Genomic DNA, 21,833 nt, shown 5'->3' on the forward strand with positions numbered 1-21,833 from the left:
CAACTAAAACTCTTTTGGAGGCCATTAATCTGGGTAGTGATCCTCTCTCAGGCTGATTACTATCCTAGGTACAGATATGGGCAAAAACAATTTTTTCCCCAATCTATCCAACAACATTTGTCGAGTACCTGCAAGGACTTAGCCATTATGTGTCAAGTATTGTGCCAGTTGTTTCGTTAATTCTTATAAACGTCCCTGAAACTTAATAGTGTTATCCCCTTTCTATAGAGGAATGAGCTAGACTCAGAAAGTTTAATTTTCGTGATGTGACAGAAATTTGAACCCAGATCCCTTGGACTTCAAAGCTCATTATATTTCCAGGTTCAAATATAAGTAAAATATAAAGTGAAAGATAATTACCCTAACAGAGGTCTACACAAAATGCTACGAAAACTCACATGGACAGATTACTTCTGGTTTGACAGTGGAAAGTAGATATCAGAAAGGCTTTCTCTTTTTTTCTTTTTTCTTTTTGAGACGGAGTTTTGCTCTTGTTACCCAGGCTGGAGTGCAATGGCGCGATCTCGACTCACCGAAACCTCCGCCTCCTGGGTTCAGGCAATTCTCCTACCTCAGCCGCCTGAGTAGCTGGGATTACAGACACGCGCCACCATGCCCAGCTAATTTTTTGTATTTTTAGTAGAGACAGGGTTTCACCAGGTTGAGCAGGATGGTCTCGATCTCTTGACCTCGTGATCCACCCGCCTCAGCCTCTCAAAGTGCTGGATTACAGGCGTGAGCCACCGCGCCCGGCCCCCAGAAAGGCTTTCAATTATTACATCCAATGGACATTTTAAAGTTCTTATATTGTTGGCTGGGCATGGTGGCACATGCCTATAATCCCAGCACTTTGGGAGGCTGAGGCAGGCGGATCATCTGAGGTCAGGAGTTTGATCAGATCACCAGCCTAATCAATATAATGAAACTCACTCATCATTTTGTATTTTGTAAAAATACAAAAAAATTAGCTGGGCGTGGTGGTGCACACCTGTAATCCCATTTACTCAGGATGCTGAGACAGGAGAATGGCTTGAACATGGGAGGCAGAGGTTGCAGTGAGCCGAGATCGCACCATTGCACTCCAGCCTGGGCAGCAAGAGCAAAACTCTGTCTCAAAAAATCAAATAAAGTTCTTATGTTGTTGGACATTTTTCCTTTGTTTGATATAATTGATCACTCTTTTCCCCTGCAAATCTCTACTCTCTCTCCCTTTGTGACATTGCACTGTCTTGCTTCTCTATTTCTTCTCTACCTGCTTACGAAGGCATTATTCTGATTCTTAAATTCCAATGTTCTCCTGGGTTCCTCCTTAGCTTTTCTCACCTCACTAAAAATCTCAGTTGGGTCTCCAGCTAAGTGTTTTCTTTATCTGGCCAGGTGTGGTGGCTCATCCTATAATCTCAGCACCTCGGGAGGCCGAGGCGGGCAGATCAGATCATGAGGTCAAGAGATAGAGACCATCCTGGCCAACATGGTGAAACCCCATCTTTACTAAAAATACAAAAATTTGCTGGATGTGGTGGCATGCGCCTGTAGTCCCACCTACTTGGGAGGCTGAGTCAGGAGAATCGCTTGAGCCTGGGAGGCAGAGATTGTAGTGAGCCGAGATCATGCCATTGCACTTCAGCCTGGCGACAGAGTGAGACTCTGTCTTGGAAAAAAAATCTAAAAGATTTTTACATAAAACTCTGCATTTCCATCTTTTGAAAAATCTGAAGTTTTCTTTCAAGCTTGGATGTATGTTTCCATTTGAAAGGAATTAATTGGGGATGAATCGCAGCTACATTCTTTGGAATGGATATGGGTTCTCCAGTTCTTCACAGATATTAACATTCTCTTGCCTCTCCCAACAGTATTTATGCAGTTTTTCTCTTTCTTCCATTCTTTCTTTCATTCCTTCCTTTTCCCTCCCTTCCCTTCCCCTCCCCTCTCCTTTCTTCCCCTCCCCTCTCCTTCCCTTCCCTTCTCTCTCCTCTTTCTTTCCCTCCCTCCCTTCTTCCTTTCTCCTTCTCTTCTTCCTTTCTCCTTCTCTTCTTCCTCTTCTCTCTTCTCTTCTCTTCTTTCTTGTTTTCTTTTCTGACAGGGCTTCTGTCACCCAGGCTGTAGTGCAGTGGCATGAATAAGGCTCGCTGCAGCCTTAAGCAATCCTCCTGCCTTAGCCTCCCAAGTAGCTGAGACCACAGGCATGCACCACCATGCCTGGCTAATTTTTTATTTTATTTTATTTTGAGACAGGGTCAAACTCTGTTGCCCAGGCTAAAGTGCAGTGGCACAGTCTTGGCTCGCGGCAACCTCAACTTCCTGAGCTCAGGGAATCCTTCTGCCCCTCAGCCTTCAAAGCAGCTGGGTCTATAGGCATGTGCCACATGCCTGGCTAATTTTTGTATTTTTGTAGCGACAGGGTTTTGCCACGTTGCCCAGGCTAGTCTTGAACTCTTGGGCTCAAGCAATCCGCCTGCCTCTGCCTCCCAGCGCTGGGATTGCAGCCATGAGCCACTGCACCAGTCTAATTTTTAAATTTTTTGTAGAGACAGTTTCCCTTTGTTACCCAGGCTGATCTCAAACTCCTAGGCTCAAGCAGTTCTCTAGCCTTAGCCTCCCAGTCTTGCAGTTTTTCTTATCCTTGGTCTGCTTTTCACATTCCCTGGGTAATCTCCACTTATACTACTACCACTTAGTTGCTAATAACTCTCAAAAATCTATCTCCAAGCCAGACTTTTAGACTCATACAGCCAACCTCCTATTGAATGTCACTACTTAATATACTATAGGCAGCTCATTTTCAATATAGCTAAGCTATTCATCTTTCCCTCTGAACTCCAGGTTCCACTGATTTTTATCCCCTAAGTGTCTCTGGCTCTGTCCTTTCCTTCCTGTTATGGTTTTTTAAACTTAATCTTAGCCAAAAGGCCAAGAAACAATTCCATCACTATCCTTTGAATCATATTGCTATAATTTAGGCCCTAATCATTGTGTTAGGATTCTTGGTTGCAAACAACAGGAATCATCCTTTGGCTAACTTAAGCAGAAAGAAAATGTATTGGAAGGATATTGAATGGCTCAAAAAAGTAATGGGAATGTTAGAGAAACTGGTTTAGAGAATGGTATGAAATCAAAAGGAGGCAAGACCAAAGAGAAGGTCAAGGTCACACCACTGATCAGTCTATAGAAGATGCTACAGTTGGACTCTAGTGTCTGCCATTGCCAGATATTGTCTAACCGTTCGATCCTGGGTCTGCATTACCCCTGCAAAGTCAAGACTTACCCAGCAGGAGTATCCACTTAAACTAGCCTAGGTCATGTGCATACTTCCTCTTTGCTAGGAAGGGGAGGAGGTGATTGAGTCCTAATCTCCCCAGGATCCATATGGGGAGATAAGATCTAGCTTTCCATGGAAAATATAGAAAGGGGCCTTTTGGTTGCTGAGCAGAAAAAAAAAAAAATCAGCAAATATCCACTATACAACTCTTTTCTGGTCTCTCACAGCAGCCTCCTAACTGCTTCTGTGTCCTCTGTCCTCTTACGCTCTAAAGCCAGAGTTAGCTAACCAAAATGTAATTCTGATTATGTTATTCCATGTTTCAGTGGCTCCTCATCCACCTGTAAGATAATGTCTTAATATGTTATTCAAGGCTCTCCCTGCTCTGGCCCTTACCTGTCCCTTCAGCTTCTTCCCCATCCAATTCCTTCTTTGCAATTTACACTTTAGCAAGGCTAAACTACAGAACTACTTAGAGTTTCCTCTACATGTTTCATGCTGTTTTTCATTGCTATGCTTTGTTTTGCCTTTCCTCTTACTGTCCCTGCTGCCTGAATATCAGTTTCTTACAGCCTTCCCATGTGGTTTCCTTCCCACCTGGTAACTCTTCCTCATTGTTTAAGAAACGACTTGGGTGGGCACAGTGGCTCATGCCTATAATCCCAGCACTTTGGGAGGCCAAGGCAGGCGGATCAGGAGGTCAGGAGTTTGAGACCTGCCTAGCCAACACAGTGAAACCCTGTCTGTACTAAAAATGCAAAAATTTAGCCTGATGTGGTGGCATGCATCTGTAATCCCAGCTACTCAGGAGGCTGAGGCAGGAGAATCTCTTGAACTGGGGAGGCAGAGGTTGAAGTGAGCTGAGACCACACCATTGCACTCCAGCCTGGGTGACAAAGGAAGACTCCGTCTCAAAAAAGAAACTACTTTCTTGGCTAGGCGTGGTATCTCACACCTGTAATCCCAGCACTTTGGGAGGCCAAGGCAGGCAGATCATTTGAGGTCAGGAGTTTGAGACCAGCCTGGCCAACACAGTGATAGCTCATCTCTACTAAAATTACAAAAATTAGCCAGGCGTGGTGGTTTGAACCTGGTAGGCGGAGGTTGTGGTGAGCTGAGATTGTGCCACTGCACTCCAGCCTGGGTGACAGAGCAAGACTCCATCTCAAAAAAAAAAAAAAAAGGAAACTACTTTCTTGATGTTTTTTCCTCCTAAGCCCCTGCTGGTCTTACTGAATGTATCACCTCGTTACATTTGTCTTTTTTTTTTTTTTTTTTGAGACGGAGTTTCGCTCGTTACCCAGGCTGGAGTGCAATGGCGCGATCTCGGCTCACCGCAACCTCCGCCTCCTGGGTTCAGGCAATTCTCCTGCCTCAGCCTCCTGAGTAGCTGGGATTACAGGCACGCGCCACCATGCCCAGCTAATTTTTTGTGTTAATAGAGGCGGGGTTTCACCGTGTTGACCAGGATGGTCTCGATCTCTTGACCTCGTGATCCACCCGCCTCGGCCTCCCAAAGTGCTGGGATTACAGGCTTGAGCCACCGTGCCCGGCCTACATTTGTCACTGTTGTCATACTGCCTACTCTTTACCCTCTTCCCACATATATGCACAAATGCACTCTTACTTTCTGTGAGTTGAGGGTAGGGATTATGTCTTATTTGTTTTGGGATCCCTAATACTAGCAAATTACTTGCTATATTATATACTCAATACATATTGAAGTAATAAATTAGGAGGCATTTGATGTTGATCTTAGAGGAAAATAAGTAAGATTTGGTAATGCAAAGAAAGAAATTAAAGATGTGTATAATTTGAAGGGAGCAATATTAGGCTCAGATTAGAAAAAATATGACAATAGTCCTATTTTTTGGCTAGCAAGTATATGTAGACAAATAGTGGAAACTAAGATTGGAAAGATAAGATGTTGTCTTAAGATTTATGTCTTAAGTAATTGGGAGCCTTTGAAAGTTGTCAAGCACAAATCTGATTTGGCCATACTGTGTTTCAGGATATTAATCTGGTAGCAGAATGGATTAGTAGGATGAGTAGAGAGATCATTTATGAGGCTTCTTTCTCTTACACAAGCAACTACATAAGTAAGGGAGATGGGAGCAGAAATAGGAGTCAGATATATGAATCCTAACTTGCCACTTAGTTTCATAGTCAAACATTCAACTCTCTAAGCCTCAGTTTTCTCATCTGTACAATAAGAAGGTGGACAGAGTCTTTGGTAGCTCCAAAGTCTTTGTTATATATTGCAAGAGAATCAATGACACTTGGCAAATGATTGGATGGTGGCTACGGGAGGAGATTTTAGAGACTATTGAGGTTTTGAGCCACAGTGAATGGGAAAACAGTATGGCTGTTTACAAGAGTAGGAATTAGGTGTTTTTAGCGACAGTGGTAATGCTAGGATCTTTAAAAATAGGAGATCTAAAGCTAAGTTGATTTTCCTGATTTGTGTCCTTAGAGTATAAGAAAATAGGATTTCGATGTTGAGGATACTTTCAAAGGAAACTAATGGTAAGGAGATAAGCTGCTTTTTTCTTTTCTTTCTTTTTTTTTTTTTTTGGTGACAGGGTCTCACCCTGTTGCCCAGGCTGGAGTTCAGTGGCATGATCTTGGTTCAGTGCAAGCTCCACCTGCTGAGTTCAAGTGATTCTCATTCCTCACCCTCCCCAGTAGCTGGGACTACAGGCAGGTGCCACCACTCCTGGCTAGTTTTTGTATTTTTAGTAGAGATAGGATTTCACCATGTTGGCCAGGCTGGTCTCAAACTCCTGGCCTCAAGTGATCCGCCTGCCTTGGCCTCCCAAAATGCTGGGATTATAGGGGTGAGCCACTGTGCCTGGCCTTTTTCTTTTCTTTTTTCTTTTCTTTTAAGAGACTAGGTACAAGCGAGGTGCCTACCTCGACCTCCCAAAGTGTTGGCATTGCAGGCATGAGCCACTACCACACCCAGCCTAAACTGCTGTTTTTAATAACAGTGGGCCAGGCGTTCATGCCTGCAATCCCAGCATTTTGGGAGGCCAAGGCAGGCGGATCACTTGAGGTCAGGAGTTTGAGAGCAGCCTAACCAATATAATGAAATCCCATCTCTACTGAAAATACAAAAATTAGCTGGGCGTGGTGGTGAGTGCTTGTAATCCCACTACTCAGGAGGCTGAGGCAGGAGAATAGCTTGAACCCGGGAGGCAGATGTTGGAGTGAGCCAAGATTGCACCACTACACTCCATCCTGGGCTACAGAGCAAGACTCTGTCTCAAAAAAAAAAAAAAAAAAAAAAAATTTGGTTGATTTCAGCTTGCACACCATCATTCTGGAGTTGACTAGTCTCACTGGGAATAAGAGTGATCTCAAGTGACATTGCAAAGTGGACAGTGATTAAAATGTCAAATGGGCTGAGTTTCAAGAGATGGGAGAACAGGAAACCGAGTTTAGAGGGTGAGGAGTGTTTGTTTTGGGCAGATTAAGGGTCGGGAATTGTTAGAGGGCCCCAGGAGTTAGTGTCTAAAAAGCCATATTCGTATCGAAGGGTCGGAGTGTCAAAAATGCACGGCAGTCTTATATGTTATGGCAGAAAGAGTGCTTTAAAAGGCCCCATATTCCAACTGGGCTGACTCCCACGATGGAGGGAAGCTTTGGCCCCTTTTATTGGGTAGTGGGATATGGTGTAGTCACTAGAGGAGAGGGGTTGACAGGGCTGCTGGAAGGCCGGGGATCCAGAGGGAGGCGGAGCTGGCCTAGTGCGGAACACTCCCTCCCAAGTTTATACTCTTTAGGGTGGAGAATACAGTGTAGACGGTGGGGAATTTAATCCCCAATACTGGTTTCGCCCACTATGAGACTGTTCCTCTGGCCAGCCCTCTTTCTTCAACAAGCTGCAGGCTTCGCCTCGGCCCTAGAAACCGGATAGGCCTCTCCGTGCGCTCTCAACCTAACCTGCAGGGGAAGGGGGAGGGGCGGTCCTTCTAGTCCCACCTCTTGCGCTGTTTTGCGTCGTTTCGCCTCTCGTGAATGGCAGTGCGCTTTAGCCAATGAGGGTGTGGGGCGGGCGGGAGCATCAGGTTCGGTTGCGCAGGAGGAGGGGGAACTGGTGCTGGAGAGACAGGGAGAGGGGCGAACCGGCCCCCCCACAGCCGCTGCAGGTAAAGCCACCTCTCTCCTCAACTGGGGTGAGGTACAGCTCCTTTTCTCCTTCAGGGATCGTCAGGCCTCTCAGCCTGAAGCTTCCGCCCTAACATTGCTCCTACCCCGGGCATCCACACCCCCCACCCCCCGCATCTTCCCGTCTTGGCCATCCCCACCCTGGAGGGCACCCCCGCTAGCTCCTTCCCTCAAGTGCATGTACCTCATTTCCATTTTGGGGTCTCCAGTTGCCAGAAATCTCCCGCCTCTGCTGTATGGACCTTACTGGCACCAACCCCGGCAGTATGAGCAGGTAATGTACCCGGGTCCCCCCCACCCCCACCCCCAGTCGCGTTTTCCTCTCCATCAACCCCTCACTTCCTCACCTCGCCCTTTCCCTTTTTTCATATGAGTACAGAATCTCTGTAGTTTCTTCTTTACCCCATGAGAATATATATCTTTAGCTTTCGTAGTTGCCTATTTTGCTTTTCCGATTTATTCATAAGGTCTTACTTTACCAGCCTTATTTTCCCCCAAATGTCCATACCCTTGATTGAGGTGTGAGTGCTTTCTCTTTCAGTAATTGGAAAACAGAAACAGAGTAGCCACACATTTGGCAATGAGAATGGTGAAGATAAAGAAAATGGCCTAGGATCTTGATCTTCTTAGGAAATCTGAGTGGCTCCAATTTGATCCTATGTCGTTCCATCCTGATCCTTTGCTGACCCTAAATTGTGATTGCATTCACTTTGGACACTTATTTTTTATTTCTGTATAAGATTTGAGACCCTTTGTGTCTCACAAATGTCTCTATGGTACAGTTTTAAAATAATTCCCTTTTAAAATTATGTTAGTGATTTTCATTTTAGCCCTTTGGTTTATTTTATTTTCAAGAGATTTCTCATTTAAATTAAGCTGCTTCTACCCATCTTGTGTTTCAATAACGTGTTTATCTGCAACTGATCTTCTTGAAAGGATGCAGTTTCCAACAACAAGATTTATACTTTGAAGTAAATAAAATAGTTCTTTTCTTTTCTGAACCTCTGAGCAGCTAGAGGTTAAGTGGTCATGAGTGGTACTTTCTAAAAGTACACATTACAGAAAGAGGTCAACATTGCTCAATACGGCATTCGTTCATTGTCTTCTAAGAGGATGTCACTACAGAGAAATCTATAAGTGGGCAATAGAAATCTGTAGCTCATTTTACATAATTTTCTCTGTTAGACAACTGAACTAATCTCTTGCAGTGTTTCTCATCCATCATAAACAGTAAATTATGATAAACTCCTTTTGAGAGACTACAGGAAATCTTATCCCATCCCAAAGATATCGGTAACTCTGCCAAGCCAGGAATGTTTCTTTCTCTGCCCCTTATTCCTCACATGTGTCTTTTACGGATCTTCACTGGCCAAGAATGTTTTGTCCAGTGTTAATAAATACAAATAATCTAAACAATGAGATGTGGTTTTTTTTTTTCACTTAATAAATATAAAATTATAATATTGAACACACCTTTAAGAACTACACATTTATGTCCACCCTCAGTTCCCAGAAACCCTTCTTAAGGGCCCTAGTCTCCATACCCTGGTTGAGAATCATGACTTTCTTGAAAGGTATGGAGAGATTGAGATGGAGAAATATAGGGTAGAATTAAAATTCTTTATCATAGGACAGGCAGTTTATTATAGAAACGGGCAAGGGTGAGGAATAATGTAAAATAAGAACAAGAGAGTTGGGACTCTAGATTTCCAAAAAAAAATCAAGAACTATATTAAAGGTGGTAAAGCTACAGAAGAACATCAGTTTGTACCTGCCTAAAGGGGAAGCAGTAGTTTCACCTTTAAGAAGTAGATGAAGTGAAGGGCTATACTGGCATTTATAATAAGGTATTTTTCTACAGGTAACTGGATTGTTATTTGGAGATTATAGATAGGTGGCCTTTGATTTTAACCTTAACTGACTAGTTTGTTACTTTTCCCTTCCACTGCCATCCCCCACCCCACACATGCCCTCCAAGATTCTATCATGATTCTGGTCATTAGTTTGTAATTATGGAAAGTGACTAAGTACAACCACTAAATTTTGTCTTTCCTTTTGAGCATATACATGTCTTTCTCTTTTGGGGAATGGTGGGCCAAGACTGGCTTTTCATTCTTACTATAATAAAAGTTGGTATGACTTCTTTGTCTAGGCAGTTGCTTTGCCTTAAAACCCACTTAACTTCTGTTTATTTTTGCTACTAGGGTTTGAATCAAGGAAAGAGAATTCATGAGATGGATGAGAGGATTCATGAAATAGATGAGCTTGGTAGAATAAATAGGCCATATGTCGATATAGCCAGGGTGACCCACAAGTAGTAGTAGAAAGAGGGTTTAAAAAAAAGTTAGGTGTATGTTGGGAGAAGGTTTAATCTTGTAAGAATCAAGGACAGTTTAAAGATGGGAGCTAGAAAAGCAGTAGGAGACTAGGATAAAAATATGAGATAAATTGGGTCAGTATAGGCGAGATGATGGGACTGAGAAGTAATGATACTTGGTGGCAAGGTTTTTGAATTATTAGGGATAGACCGACCCAGGAGAAGCAGAAACTTGGTTCAAAATTTGGGAAGGGAGCAATAAACAATAATGCATTGACCTGTAAAAGCTTATACTTAAGTTATATAAGGGTAAGGAGATTCATCAGAAACCATTAGCCTTGTTTCTCCTATTAAAAAAAAAAAAAACTGTGCCTAAGATTGGATCATTATGGGGGGAAAGAAGAGCATTAGAATCAACAAATAGCAAGGAATCATGGAAGGGACAAATACTCCATGGAAGAAGAGGCAGGCTATAAACTATTTGCAACATAAGCTTCTATTTAGTAGAAACTTTCACTGTTGTTTATATATTACTCCTAGCTGTAGATACTTTAACTTCTGATGGTGAATGAAGGATGAAAGATAATTGGTGTCAAAGTAGGTATACTGGAAAAAAATTGATGATAATGGAGAAGGAAATTTACTAATATCAAGTTATTGAGTAGGTTTTCATTAAATCAGGAAACATAACTTTTCTGATTGCCATTTTGAGTAATTTGGAGGCAAATATTTAGATACAAGAGGCTGGAATGTGCTGGTAGAATATGCTAGTCAGGAATGGGAAATGGTATGGATCTTGGGTTCAGATATGAAAAGTATACAGTTACTAAAACAAGGAAGATCTTGTTTAACATTGTTGGAGATACTATGTATACTTTGTAATTTTGACTCCATGTTTGTTCTGTTTGTGTTGGAGTATCTGAGATATTTACCCATATTACATTGTTTTATAAGGATAAGAGTGAGATGGGTTGGGAAGGAAAAAAACATAGCATGGGGGTTATATGGAAAAGTCTCCTTCAGTCAAGTCTTTGCTGTGCCCCTAATGAATTTCTTATCTGATATCTTCCAAAAGTTAGGAGACATGGTCTTACCAAGCAAGATTTTCCTCTATTGTCAAATACTGTCATCATATACAAAGAACATATATTTTTTTCATATATTTGGGTTATATGGTGATATAATTCCCTGTCTTTGATAATTTTTCCTTTTTCTGCTAGTTTCATGAACTTAAAACCCTAGGCGTGTATTTTGTAAACCTACTTTCAGCCATTCATAAGACAGGTTTTCAAGATAGGAAGCTTTCTACCATCTCATGTTAGAATCAAAGAATGCCATCTAGTTTCTGTAAGGATCAAATGGTTTAGTCCAGGAAATGCAAGCAAGTATAATTCATTAACTGTTTTTGTTGTTGTTGTTGTTTTGAGATGGGCGTCTTGCTCTGTCACTCAGACTGGAGTGCATTGGCACGATCTTGGCTCACGGCAACCTCTACCTCCCAGGTTCAAGCCATTCTTCTGCCTCAGCCTCCCAAGTAGCTGGGATTACAGGCTCGCGCCACCACGCTTGTCTGATTTTGGTATTTTTAGTAGAAACGGGGTTTCAGAATGTTGGTCAGGCTGGTCTCGAATTCCTAACCTCATGATCCGCCCGCCTCTCAGTTTCCCAAAGTGTTGGGATTATAGGCATGAACCACTACACCCGGCCTCATTAACTGTTTTTTTGATTAGCTACTATGTGTGCTATGTCCTACTGGTTCTTGAGGGATCCACAGACAAATAAGACATAGTCCCCACCATCCAAGAACTTTCTCCCAAAAAAAGAGGAGCTGGGCCATGGTATAGGGTTGCATAGGGTGTACATTGCATACATTCATAATCAATTTTATATGTTTAGTATGGCAATTTTCCAGCAGATGACAGACAAGCATCTTGAGAAGTAGGCAACTTTTTACAATTTGTACAAAGGAACTGTTTGGGCCTTCAGAGGATATAGACAGACTTAGGTAACTATAATAAAATATTAAATATAAGTGCTTTAAATCAGGTATAAACAATGGTGTGGGTCTTTAAAGGAAGTGGAGGGATCAAGCATCACAAGTTGCTCAGTTGTTAAAGGGTTAGAGGTTCAAGGCTCACTTAATGGAGCAGAAGACCTTTCAGGGTTGGTAGGATTTTAGCTGTGAGAGATTATTGTGATTGAGATGGAGAGGAGGTGTTCCAGGCAGAAAGTACAGCATCATAAGCAAAGTCACACAGGTAGGCATCACGTTAAGGGGATTGTCTAGTCTAGTTGGACTGGAATGTAACATATCTGTAAGAGATAGTAAGAGAAGAAGTTGGGAATATAAATTGGAAACAAAATGTTGAATCCCTGCAAATGACATTTTTTATCTTAAATATGAGAAAGGTTTCTTGAGATGGGACTTCAGAACAAAAATCCTATTATAGATTAATATGTTAACTAGAATAAAGTTTCCTGGGTAAAACTGTATGATCAGCTTGGTGAGACTGTACTATGAGCCTTGGTTAAAGGTGGTTATTTTTGCTAATAGTAAAAATATATAAAATACAAGGAAAATTGATAAAATAGAATGTATCCAGAAACATTTATCTATAGACTCACTGAAATTCTTATGGCATATTTTTGAGTTCTACTAACTTAAAAACTGAAAATAGAAGGTAAATGAATATTAAATTTTTTTATCTTTACCAAAGAATAGTAGTTGTTAAAAGAAATGGACAGAGACAGCCAAATACTCTTGACAGACAGAATCTTTAAAGTTTCTAGGTGTAAGAGCCCAAGAGGGGGTCATTGTTTTCCTTTATCTTTTAGTTTTAGTTTTAAAGCAGAAATACGAGTTTTCTTTCTGCTGTATGTTTGTCCTCAGATTTCCTCACATTTTCTTATTCTCTTATATTCATGCTATTTGATAGTAAGAACAGTACCTAAGAAAGAAAAATTTTCTCTGAGATCACCAACTTTGCTTATTTTTCATTTGTATTTGTATTCCTACAACAGGAGTTCCACCATCTTCCTCTGAAGACCTAGCCATCTTGCTCCATGAAGGTCAGGACAATCTGACATGCACTTGTTTCTTGCCTCTATACTTGAAGAGTAGTCCTCTTCCATTGTGTACATTTTTTTCATAATAGGGGAGGGGAGGGGAGAGCCAGTACCCCCCCTCCCCTTCCCTCCCTAGACCTTGGAGAAATACCCTCCATTACTTTCCCAAGATGGCAGACCCCATCATGGATCTGTTCGATGACCCAAATTTATTTGGCCTGGACTCTCTGACTGATGACAGCTTTAACCAGGTCACACAAGACCCCATTGAGGAAGCCCTTGGACTGCCAAGCTCTCTGGACTCCTTGGATCAGATGAACCAGGATGGCGGAGGTGGTGATGTGGGGAATTCATCAGCAAGTGACCTGGTGCCCCCACCAGAGGAAACAGCTCCCACAGAACTTCCCAAAGAATCCACAACTCCAGCTCCAGAATCCATAACCTTGCATGATTATACCACTCAGCCTGCCAGCCAGGAGCAGCCAGCCCAACCTGTCTTACAGACATCGACGCCAACATCAGGACTTTTGCAGGTCTCCAAGAACCAGGAGATCCTGAGCCAAGGGAATCCTTTCATGGGTGTCTCTGCCACAGCTGTCTCCTCTAGTAGTGCTGGAGGGCAGCCACCTCAATCAGCCCCTAAGATTGTTATCCTTAAGGCCCCACCAAGCTCCTCAGTCACTGGTGCCCATGTGGCACAAATTCAGGCCCAAGGTATCACCAGCACAGCTCAGCCCCTGGTGGCAGGCACAGCCAATGGTGGAAAAGTCACTTTTACCAAAGTGCTAACCGGCACGCCCCTTCGACCAGGTGTTTCCATTGTCTCTGGTAATACAGTGTTGGCCGCCAAGGTCCCTGGGAACCAGGCTGCTGTTCAGCGCATTGTCCAGCCCAACCGACCAGTAAAGCAGCTGGTCCTCCAGCCAGTTAAGGGTTCAGCTCCTGCTGGAAACCCTGGGGCCACAGGGCCCCCACTGAAGCCTGCAGTTACACTGACCTCTACACCTACCCAGGTGACTTGAGTGAAAGGGGGAGGTGAATTTTGGTTTCGTAGAGGGCCCAGCAACTCTTTGAGAGAGAGCGAGCGCATGAGAGCTGGGAAAGCCTATTTAAATTCCATCTTTGCTTTTTATCAAGTTAGTGTGACAGCCACATACTTAGTACTTGCTGGGTGGAAGCAGTTAATGTTAACATATTTTTTGAGTTAGCTCTTGCTATATGTTTACATTGTACCTAGCTGGTACTAATAAGACAAACATAGTCCCTGTCCTTACAGAGCTCACAGTCTGCCAGGAAAGACAGATATTAAGCAAGAATTCACAATCATTGTGTAATATAAAGAGAAATATGGGATGCTGTGGGAACAAAGAAACATCTTTGAAGAGTTATCTTTATATTTGCAAGACCTGTAAAAGCTATTTATATCTTTCTTGTATTCTTATTACTAAGATTGTCCCCTCCTACTTTGCTTAGTGAAAGGGTTAGTTTCTAGTAAGAAGGTAGAGGCTCTAGCATCTGAATACAGGACCAAAAGAGTTAGTGGGGGTAGGGGAGCAGCACTGAGAGAAGTAGGACCAGCCAGGCACAGTGTCTCTCACCTGCAATCCCAGCTACTCAGGAGGCTGAGGCAGGAGGATTGCTTGAGGCCAGGAGTTCAAGACCAGCCTGAGCAACATAGCGAAATCCCATCTCTAAAAGAAGTGGGAATAGTGGGAAGAAGCTACAAGGAGGCAGATTTCGATTCAATATAAGGAATTTTGTATTAATAGGTTTCCAGAAATGGACTGCCTGCATTAGAAGATAGCCTTCCATCAGGAGTTTTAAAAACATAGCTTGATACCTACTGAGCAGAAGCATTATAGAAAAGATTCTATCAGGACAGCTGGGTGTGGTGGTGCCTGCTGATAGTCCCAGCGCTTTGAGAGGCTGAGGCCGGAGGATCACTTGAGGCCAGGAGTTCGAGACCAGCCTGAGAAACATAGACCTCATCTCTACAAAAAACAAAACTTAGCTGGGCATGGTGGCATGTACCTTTAGTACCAGCTACTCAGGAGGCTGAAGCAGGAGGATCACTTGAGCCCGGGAGTTATGGGCTGTGGTGTCCTATGCCCATCAGGTGTCTGCACTAAGTTTGACATCAGTATGGTGACCTCCCAGGAGCAAGGGACCACCAGGTTGCCTAAGGAGGGATGAATTGGCCCAGGTTGGAAACGGAACAGGGCAGTACTCCCTTGCTGATCAGCAGTGGGGTTGCACCTGTGAATAACCACTGCATTGTAGCCTGGGCAATACAGCGAGACCCTGTCTCTAAAAATAAAAAAGATTCTATCAAGACAGATAGGATGATGAACAAAGTGAATTGTACTGTGTCTTCTGACGCTCAGTTTTTATGATTCTAGCATGAAGAAAACTGGTGTAAATATTCCAGAGTGTACCATTCTTTAATGTTCTACTCCTCTTGCAATTTCCTTTCTTCATTCTAGGGTGAATCGAAACGCATCACCCTGGTCCTCCAGCAGCCACAGTCTGGAGGTCCCCAAGGACATCGGCATGTTGTGCTAGGGAGTCTACCAGGCAAGATAGTGTTACAGGGCAACCAGCTGGCAGCCCTGACTCAAGCCAAGAATGCCCAGGGGCAGCCTGCCAAAGTAGTAACTATCCAGCTGCAGGTGCAGCAGCCACAGCAAAAAATCCAGATTGTACCACAACCACCATCATCACAGCCTCAGCCCCAGCAGCCACCATCAACCCAGCCAGTGACTCTATCCTCTGTACAGCAGGCTCAGATAATGGGACCAGGACAAAGCCCAGGACAAAGACTTTCAGTACCAGTCAAGGTGGTACTGCAGCCACAGGTGAGAGACTTACATAGTAAGGAAAAGAAATAAAACAAAAATACTTAGTTCATTGCAGTTGCCCTCAGTAACCACTTATTCTTGAATGTGGGGCCATTCTAGATTTCTGTCTCTAAACTATTCTTTCATCCATGGAAACCTTATTTTAATTATATTATTAAAAGATTAGAGAATTATTGTTGGGTTTGGGATATGAGATTATTTAGTATTTGAATTGTTTTATTTACAATCCTTTCCTAATATTATTGTGAAATAAAAATGATTGGTGACATCCTTTAAATGATATTTCAGAAATTATATAAAGAAATAGTCAAGTGATCAGTCTTCCTTACACCCCTGTAGACAGATAAAATGTAGGCCAAGAGTAGAATTTGAATTTTTTTACTGTTAAGCCACAGACTAATACTGGCTATGTTAGTTGTAATTTTTCTGAAGTAATGGAGATGTGTATTGATATGAAAGCATAGTAAAAAGATACTGAAGTTTGTTTTGGCAGAATGCTTGCTTTTTCTCACCCCTTTCCCACCAGAAGAATACATTTTAAAAAGTATGTGTAGGTTCAATAAGATTTAGTCTGAGCTTAGTTCTTGAGGGATTAAAGAACTAGTTTCTAGCCCCCTAGTCCCCCTGCTTCAGAGCTGGATTTTATTTAGGCCATTTAACTACAAGCAAGTTGAAATTTTAGTGTCTTTATTTCTGTAGGCTGGCTCTTCCCAAGGCGCCTCTTCTGGGCTCTCTGTAGTTAAAGTTTTAAGTGCCAGTGAAGTGGCAGCTTTGTCATCACCAGCAAGCTCTGCTCCTCATTCTGGGGGAAAGACAGGAATGGAGGAAAACCGCAGATTGGAACACCAGAAGAAGCAAGAGAAAGCAAATCGGATTGTGGCAGAGGCCATTGCTAGGGCCCGTGCCCGGGGTGAGCAGAACATACCTCGAGTCTTGAATGAGGATGAGTTGCCCAGCGTTCGGCCAGAGGAGGAAGGTGAGAAGAAACGTAGGAAGAAGAGCGCTGGGGAGAGGCTGAAAGAAGAAAAGCCAAAGAAGAACAAAACATCTGGTACCTCCAAAACAAAGGGCAAGAGTAAGCTAAAGTGAGTACTCGTTGCTATTTTGATGGGATATTTGAGGGCAGAGCACTCATTTCTAAAAAGTGTTGAGCAACTTATATGTATTTAGCAGCTACATAGTTCAAGGTGATCTATCGTAGAAAATAATAAGGCCTTTCTTTTTTCTGTCCTAATGCTTACAGGATTTGTTAAATGGAAAATTGAAATTAGCATATTTTAAGAGGAAAACATGAAGGGACTGGAAAGATAGTCACTGTGTTGGGAGTTACCTTTAAAAGCTGTGACTCTGCATTCAGATATTTGTCCTGATTTTGTATTACTGTAGTGTGAAAGATTTCTCACTACCTGCTACCACCCACATTAGTAAAAAGAAAAAAGCTATGCTGGAAACATAGCTGCCCTGTTCTTGCGTCTCAACTGTGAATGGAGATTTCAGCATCTACTGTTAGCTTTAAGCAGCGTTGACAGAAAAATGATGGCTTGCCACATAATTCTTATCATAATTGAGTGTTCTCTTTCCCTTCCATGCCTTGTATCATCTTCTTTCTCACTAGCTTTTATTCCCTGGGATTCTTCAGGCTTTGTGGTACAATTATAATAATGTTTTATATTTGTATAAGATTTTTCAGCTTTTAAAAGATGGTTTTATATTTTTTATTTGAGCATCAGTAACTGTCAGGACAGGTATTATCTCTAATGTTTATAAATAATGAAATTAATGCCCTTGTAGTGACAGAAGTGGAATTGCAACAGGGTGTTCTAATACTTAATCTAGTATTTATTCTCCTATCTTGTGCTACTTTCCTTTAGGTATTTGTGAACACAGTAGTAGCAAGGATTTGTCAAATATGTTATGGTATAAGAGTCAGTCAGTGGTTTACAAATTCTAATATCTTCTTTTTTTCAAACACCCTATTTAATAGCTGTGTGTTCCATAGACTGAATATCTAAAGACTTCCCTCTGGAAGTTTTGTATGCAATAGTTTAGATTAATTATTTTTTTTTACCCCTAAGTTTTCTTTGCCTTCACTGAAAATGAATTTGATTTTTCCTTTTTAGCACCATCACTCCTGTAGTGGGTAAGAAGAGAAAACGTAATACCTCATCTGATAATTCAGATGTGGAAGTCATGCCTGCACAATCACCTCGGGAAGATGAAGAAAGCAGCATTCAGGTAAAAGGATCCCAAAAGAATTTAGTAGAAAAAAATCATGTTTAATTATGGCTAACCAAGCCAAGAAGATACTGAGAGACTCTAAGTTTCTAAACTGGACATAGGCCTAAAAGGTGAATGCACCTGGTTAATGTCTTTTTTTTTTTTTTTCCTTTTTTCTTGAGACAGTCTCGCTGTGTCGCCTGGGCTGGAGTGCAGTGGCATGATCTCAGCTTACTGCAACCTCTGCCTCCCAGTTTAAAATGATTCTCCTGCCTTAGCCTCCTGAGTAGCTGGGATTATAGGCATGCACCACCATACCCAGCTAATTTTTGTATTTTTTTAGTAGAGACTGGGTTTCACCATGTTGACCAAGCTAGTGTCAAACTCCTGACCTCAGGACCTCAAGTGATCCACCTACCTCGGCTTCCCACTGGTCAATGTCTTTAAAGTTTTTGTCCTTTTAGGCAAAAAGCATATTACTATAAAAATAGCGATACTTAGCTGGGTGTGGTGGCTCACGCCTATAATTCCAGCACTTTGGGAGGCTGAGATGGGTGGTTCACCTGAGGTCAGGAGTTTGAGACCAGCTTGGCCAACGTGGTGAAACCCCATCTCTGCTAAACATACAAAAATTAACTGGGCATGGTAGTGCACACCTATAATCCCAGCTACTTGGGAAGCTGAGGCAGGAGAATCTATTGAACCCAGGAGGCAGAGGTTGCAGTGAGCTGAGATTGTACCATTGCACTCCAGCCTGGGCAATAGAGTGAGAGTCCGTCTCAAAAAAAAAAAAAGCAATATTCATTTTCTCAAATTCCAGTGTTTCAAATACTAAGCAAATCATATGAAATCATGCTGCATGATTGTTTTTCTGGCTGTGTCAGAACTTGGCTCTCTCTTAGAACTCCAAGAATCCATTTTGTCTTACCTTGTCCACACTTCAGGATTCTGACTGTGAACAAGGGTAGTTAGGCACAAAGTTTCTCCTGCATTTTGAAGATGAGGGATGTTGGAAGATACCAAAAGAAGCCAGACCAGACTGTAGTCTTCCATCTCTGGTTTGTTGCCTTATGGTATCATCTTTGGCTCTAATTTCTAACCATAGAGAAAACCTGATTCAGGAGACCCATAGTGCTTGCTTCTAAGTAACTCTGTGGTCTGGCCAATTTACTTAACTTACTTGAGTCTCAATTTCTCATCTGTAAATGGAGGTTTTGGACTAAATGAACCTAAGTGTTTCTCTATTAATATTTATAAGTGCCTCCCCTCTTTCATAATATACATTCAGTACATTGACAAACTGTTACTTGGGTTGTTCTGGGGGAAATAACTATGTGAGAATAGCCAAGAAAGTTTTAAAAAGGAAAATGAGGCCAAAAAAATTTTTTAGAATATATTATGAAATAATGATTACTAAGACTGAAATTGGAGAAGAAAAAACAGATTAATAAAACACAGTAGAGCTTAGAAATCAACTCAAATAGTTGTGGAAATTTACTATATATGATTAGAACACCATTTTAAATCAACAGGGAAAAAGATTATTCAATAAATTAGGACAACTGGCTAACCATTTAGGAAAGCTGGATTATTTGCTTTCTGAAAAATAAATTCCAACTGAATTAAAGCTGTAAATATAAAAGTGAAATTTATAAACTTTCTAGAGGCATGAATACATTTTAAAGTAATTATCAAGTAATCTTTGTAAAGAGGATATTAAAATTCAGAAGTCATAAAGGAAAATATTGGTACACTTGACAATATGAAAATTATATATGGTATAACAACAAATAAATTCCATGAACAATGTAGTGGTTGGGAGCATAGACTCTGGAACCAGATTTCTTAGGTTCTTTTCATAACTCTACCATTTACTAGCACTGTCACTCTGAATGAGTTACTTAGCCTCTTGGTGCCTCAATTTCCTCACCTCTAAAATGTAGGTAATAGTACTTATCAAATAGGGTTGTTATAAGAATTATATGTACACATTGATAAAGCACATATAACAGTGTTTGGCTCATACTAAGAACACATATTAGGACTTACATGCATATGCTTTTGATTGAATGTGCCCTCCAAATTCATGAGTTAGCCAGGCATGCTGGCTTATACCTGTAATCCCAGCACTTTGGGAGGCTGAGGCAGGAGGATTCCTTGAGCCCAGGAAGTTGAGGCTGCAGTGAGCTGTGATCATGCCACTACAATCCAGCCTGGGCAGCAGAATGAGACACTATCTCCCCACCCCACCCCCAAAAAACCCCACAAAGTTCATAGATTGGAAGCTAAATCCCCTGTGCAACAGTGTTGAGGGGGGGACCCTTAAGAGACAATTAGGTTATGAAGGCGTTACCCTCATGAATGGATTAATGTCATTGAGAAAGTGTGTTTGTTATAAAATCAAGTTGGGCCCTCTCTTGCTTTCTCTTGGTTGTGCTGTCACCTCTCACCTTCCTGCTGTGGGCTGATGCAGCAAGAAGGTCCTTGCCAAATGTGGGCAGCTTCATATTGGACTTACCAGCCTTCAGAGATGTAAGAAATACATTTCTTTTTCTTTCTTTTTTTAATTTTTTGAGATGGAGTCTTGCTCTTTTGCTCTAGCTGGAGTACAATGGCCCGATCTCAGCCCACTGCAACCTCTGCCTCCCGATTCAAGTGATTCTCCTGCCTCAGTCTCCTGAGTAGCTGGAATTACAGGTGGCGCCACCACGCCTGGCTAATTTTTACAATTTTAGTAGAGACGGAGTTTCGCATTGTTGGCCTGGCTGGTCTTGAACTCCTGACCTCAGGAGTTGGGAGGCCTACCTTGGCCTCCCAAAATGCGTGAGCCACTGTGGCTGGCTTTCTTTTTCTTTTCTTTTTTTTTTTTCCTGAGACAGAGTCTTGCTACTTCCCAGGTTGGGGTGCAGTGATGCAATCTTGGCTCACTGAAACCTCTGCCTCCCAGGTTCAAGTGATTGTCCCACCTCTGCCTCCTGAGTACCTGGGATTACAGATATGTGCCACCTCTCCCAGCTAATTTTTGTATTTTTTAGTAGAGACAGGGTTTCACCATGTTGGCTAGATGGTTGAACTCCTGGCCTCAAGCGGTCCACCCACCTCAGCCTTCCAAAATGCTGGGATTATAGGGGGGAGCCACTGTACCTCACTACATTTCTTTTTTTCAGAGTGGGGGGGTGGAATGGAGTTTCACTCTTGTTGCCCAGGCTGGAGTGCAATGGTGCAATCTGGGCTCACTGCAACCTCTGCCTCCCAGGTTCAAGTGATTCTCCTGCCTCAGCCTCCCGAGTAACTGGGATTACAGGCATGTACCACCATGCCCAGCTAATTTTTTATATTTTTAGTAGAGATGGGGTTTCTCTGTGTTGGTCAGGCTGGTCTCAAACTCCTGACCTCAGGTGATCCACCTGCCTCAGCCTCCCAAAGTGCTAGGATTACAGGTGTGAGCCACTGTGCCCAGCCCATTTATTTTCTTATCAAAATAAATTACCCAGTCTCTAGTATTCTGTTACAGCAATACAAAATGGACATGTTTTGTTGCAACAACATGTTTTTTAACTAAAGGTTAAATAAGGGTTAAAGGGTTATACAAATAAACTATTTGTTAAGCAAAAACATGAAGGAAAAATTTCATAATACAAAACACAGAGATTAATAAAATTTAGAAAGTAGTCTGTTAGTTTGCTAAGACCAGCATAACACAATACCCCAGACTAGGTGGCTTAAGCTATGGGCATTTATTTTCTTTCTTTTCTTTTTTTTTTTGAGACAGAGTTTTGCTGTGTTATCCAGGCTGGAGTGCAGTGGTGTGATCTCAGCTCACTGCAACCTCTGCCTCCTGGGTTCAAGTGATTCTCCTGCCTCAGCCTCCTGAGTGTTTGGGATTACAGGCATGTGCCATCACACCTAGCTAATTTTTCTATTTTTAATAGATTCAGAGTTTCAC

At 42.2% G+C, this 21,833-nt stretch overlaps 1 protein-coding gene across 10 annotated transcripts in view; it reads left to right on the forward strand.

Annotated features, from left to right (window-relative positions):
- Positions 1-21,833, forward strand: part of CHD8 (chromodomain helicase DNA binding protein 8) — a 68,923-nt gene that overhangs the window by 9,794 nt on the left and 37,296 nt on the right. For 3 of the 10 annotated variants that reach the window (XM_021674855.2, XM_021674856.2, XM_021674852.2), the window contains exons 2-5: positions 12,768-13,825; positions 15,296-15,667; positions 16,370-16,755; positions 17,791-17,905. In XM_021674855.2, coding sequence (XP_021530530.1) covers positions 12,983-13,825; positions 15,296-15,667; positions 16,370-16,755; positions 17,791-17,905 — 1,716 coding nt within the window. In that variant the 5' untranslated portion in view covers positions 12,768-12,982. Of the gene's footprint in view, positions 1-7,325; positions 7,411-7,638; positions 7,704-12,767; positions 13,826-15,295; positions 15,668-16,369; positions 16,756-17,790; positions 17,906-21,833 lie in introns of those variants that run through there. The other 7 variants (XM_021674853.2, XM_021674858.2, XM_021674854.2 and 4 more) reach the window with 7 other exon arrangements.

This window comes from Aotus nancymaae, unplaced genomic scaffold, assembly GCF_030222135.1.
Source record: "Aotus nancymaae isolate 86718 unplaced genomic scaffold, 86718_ANA_hifiasm-v0.15.2.pri h1tg000011l, whole genome shotgun sequence".
Classification (NCBI taxonomy): Eukaryota; Metazoa; Chordata; class Mammalia; order Primates; family Aotidae; genus Aotus; species Aotus nancymaae.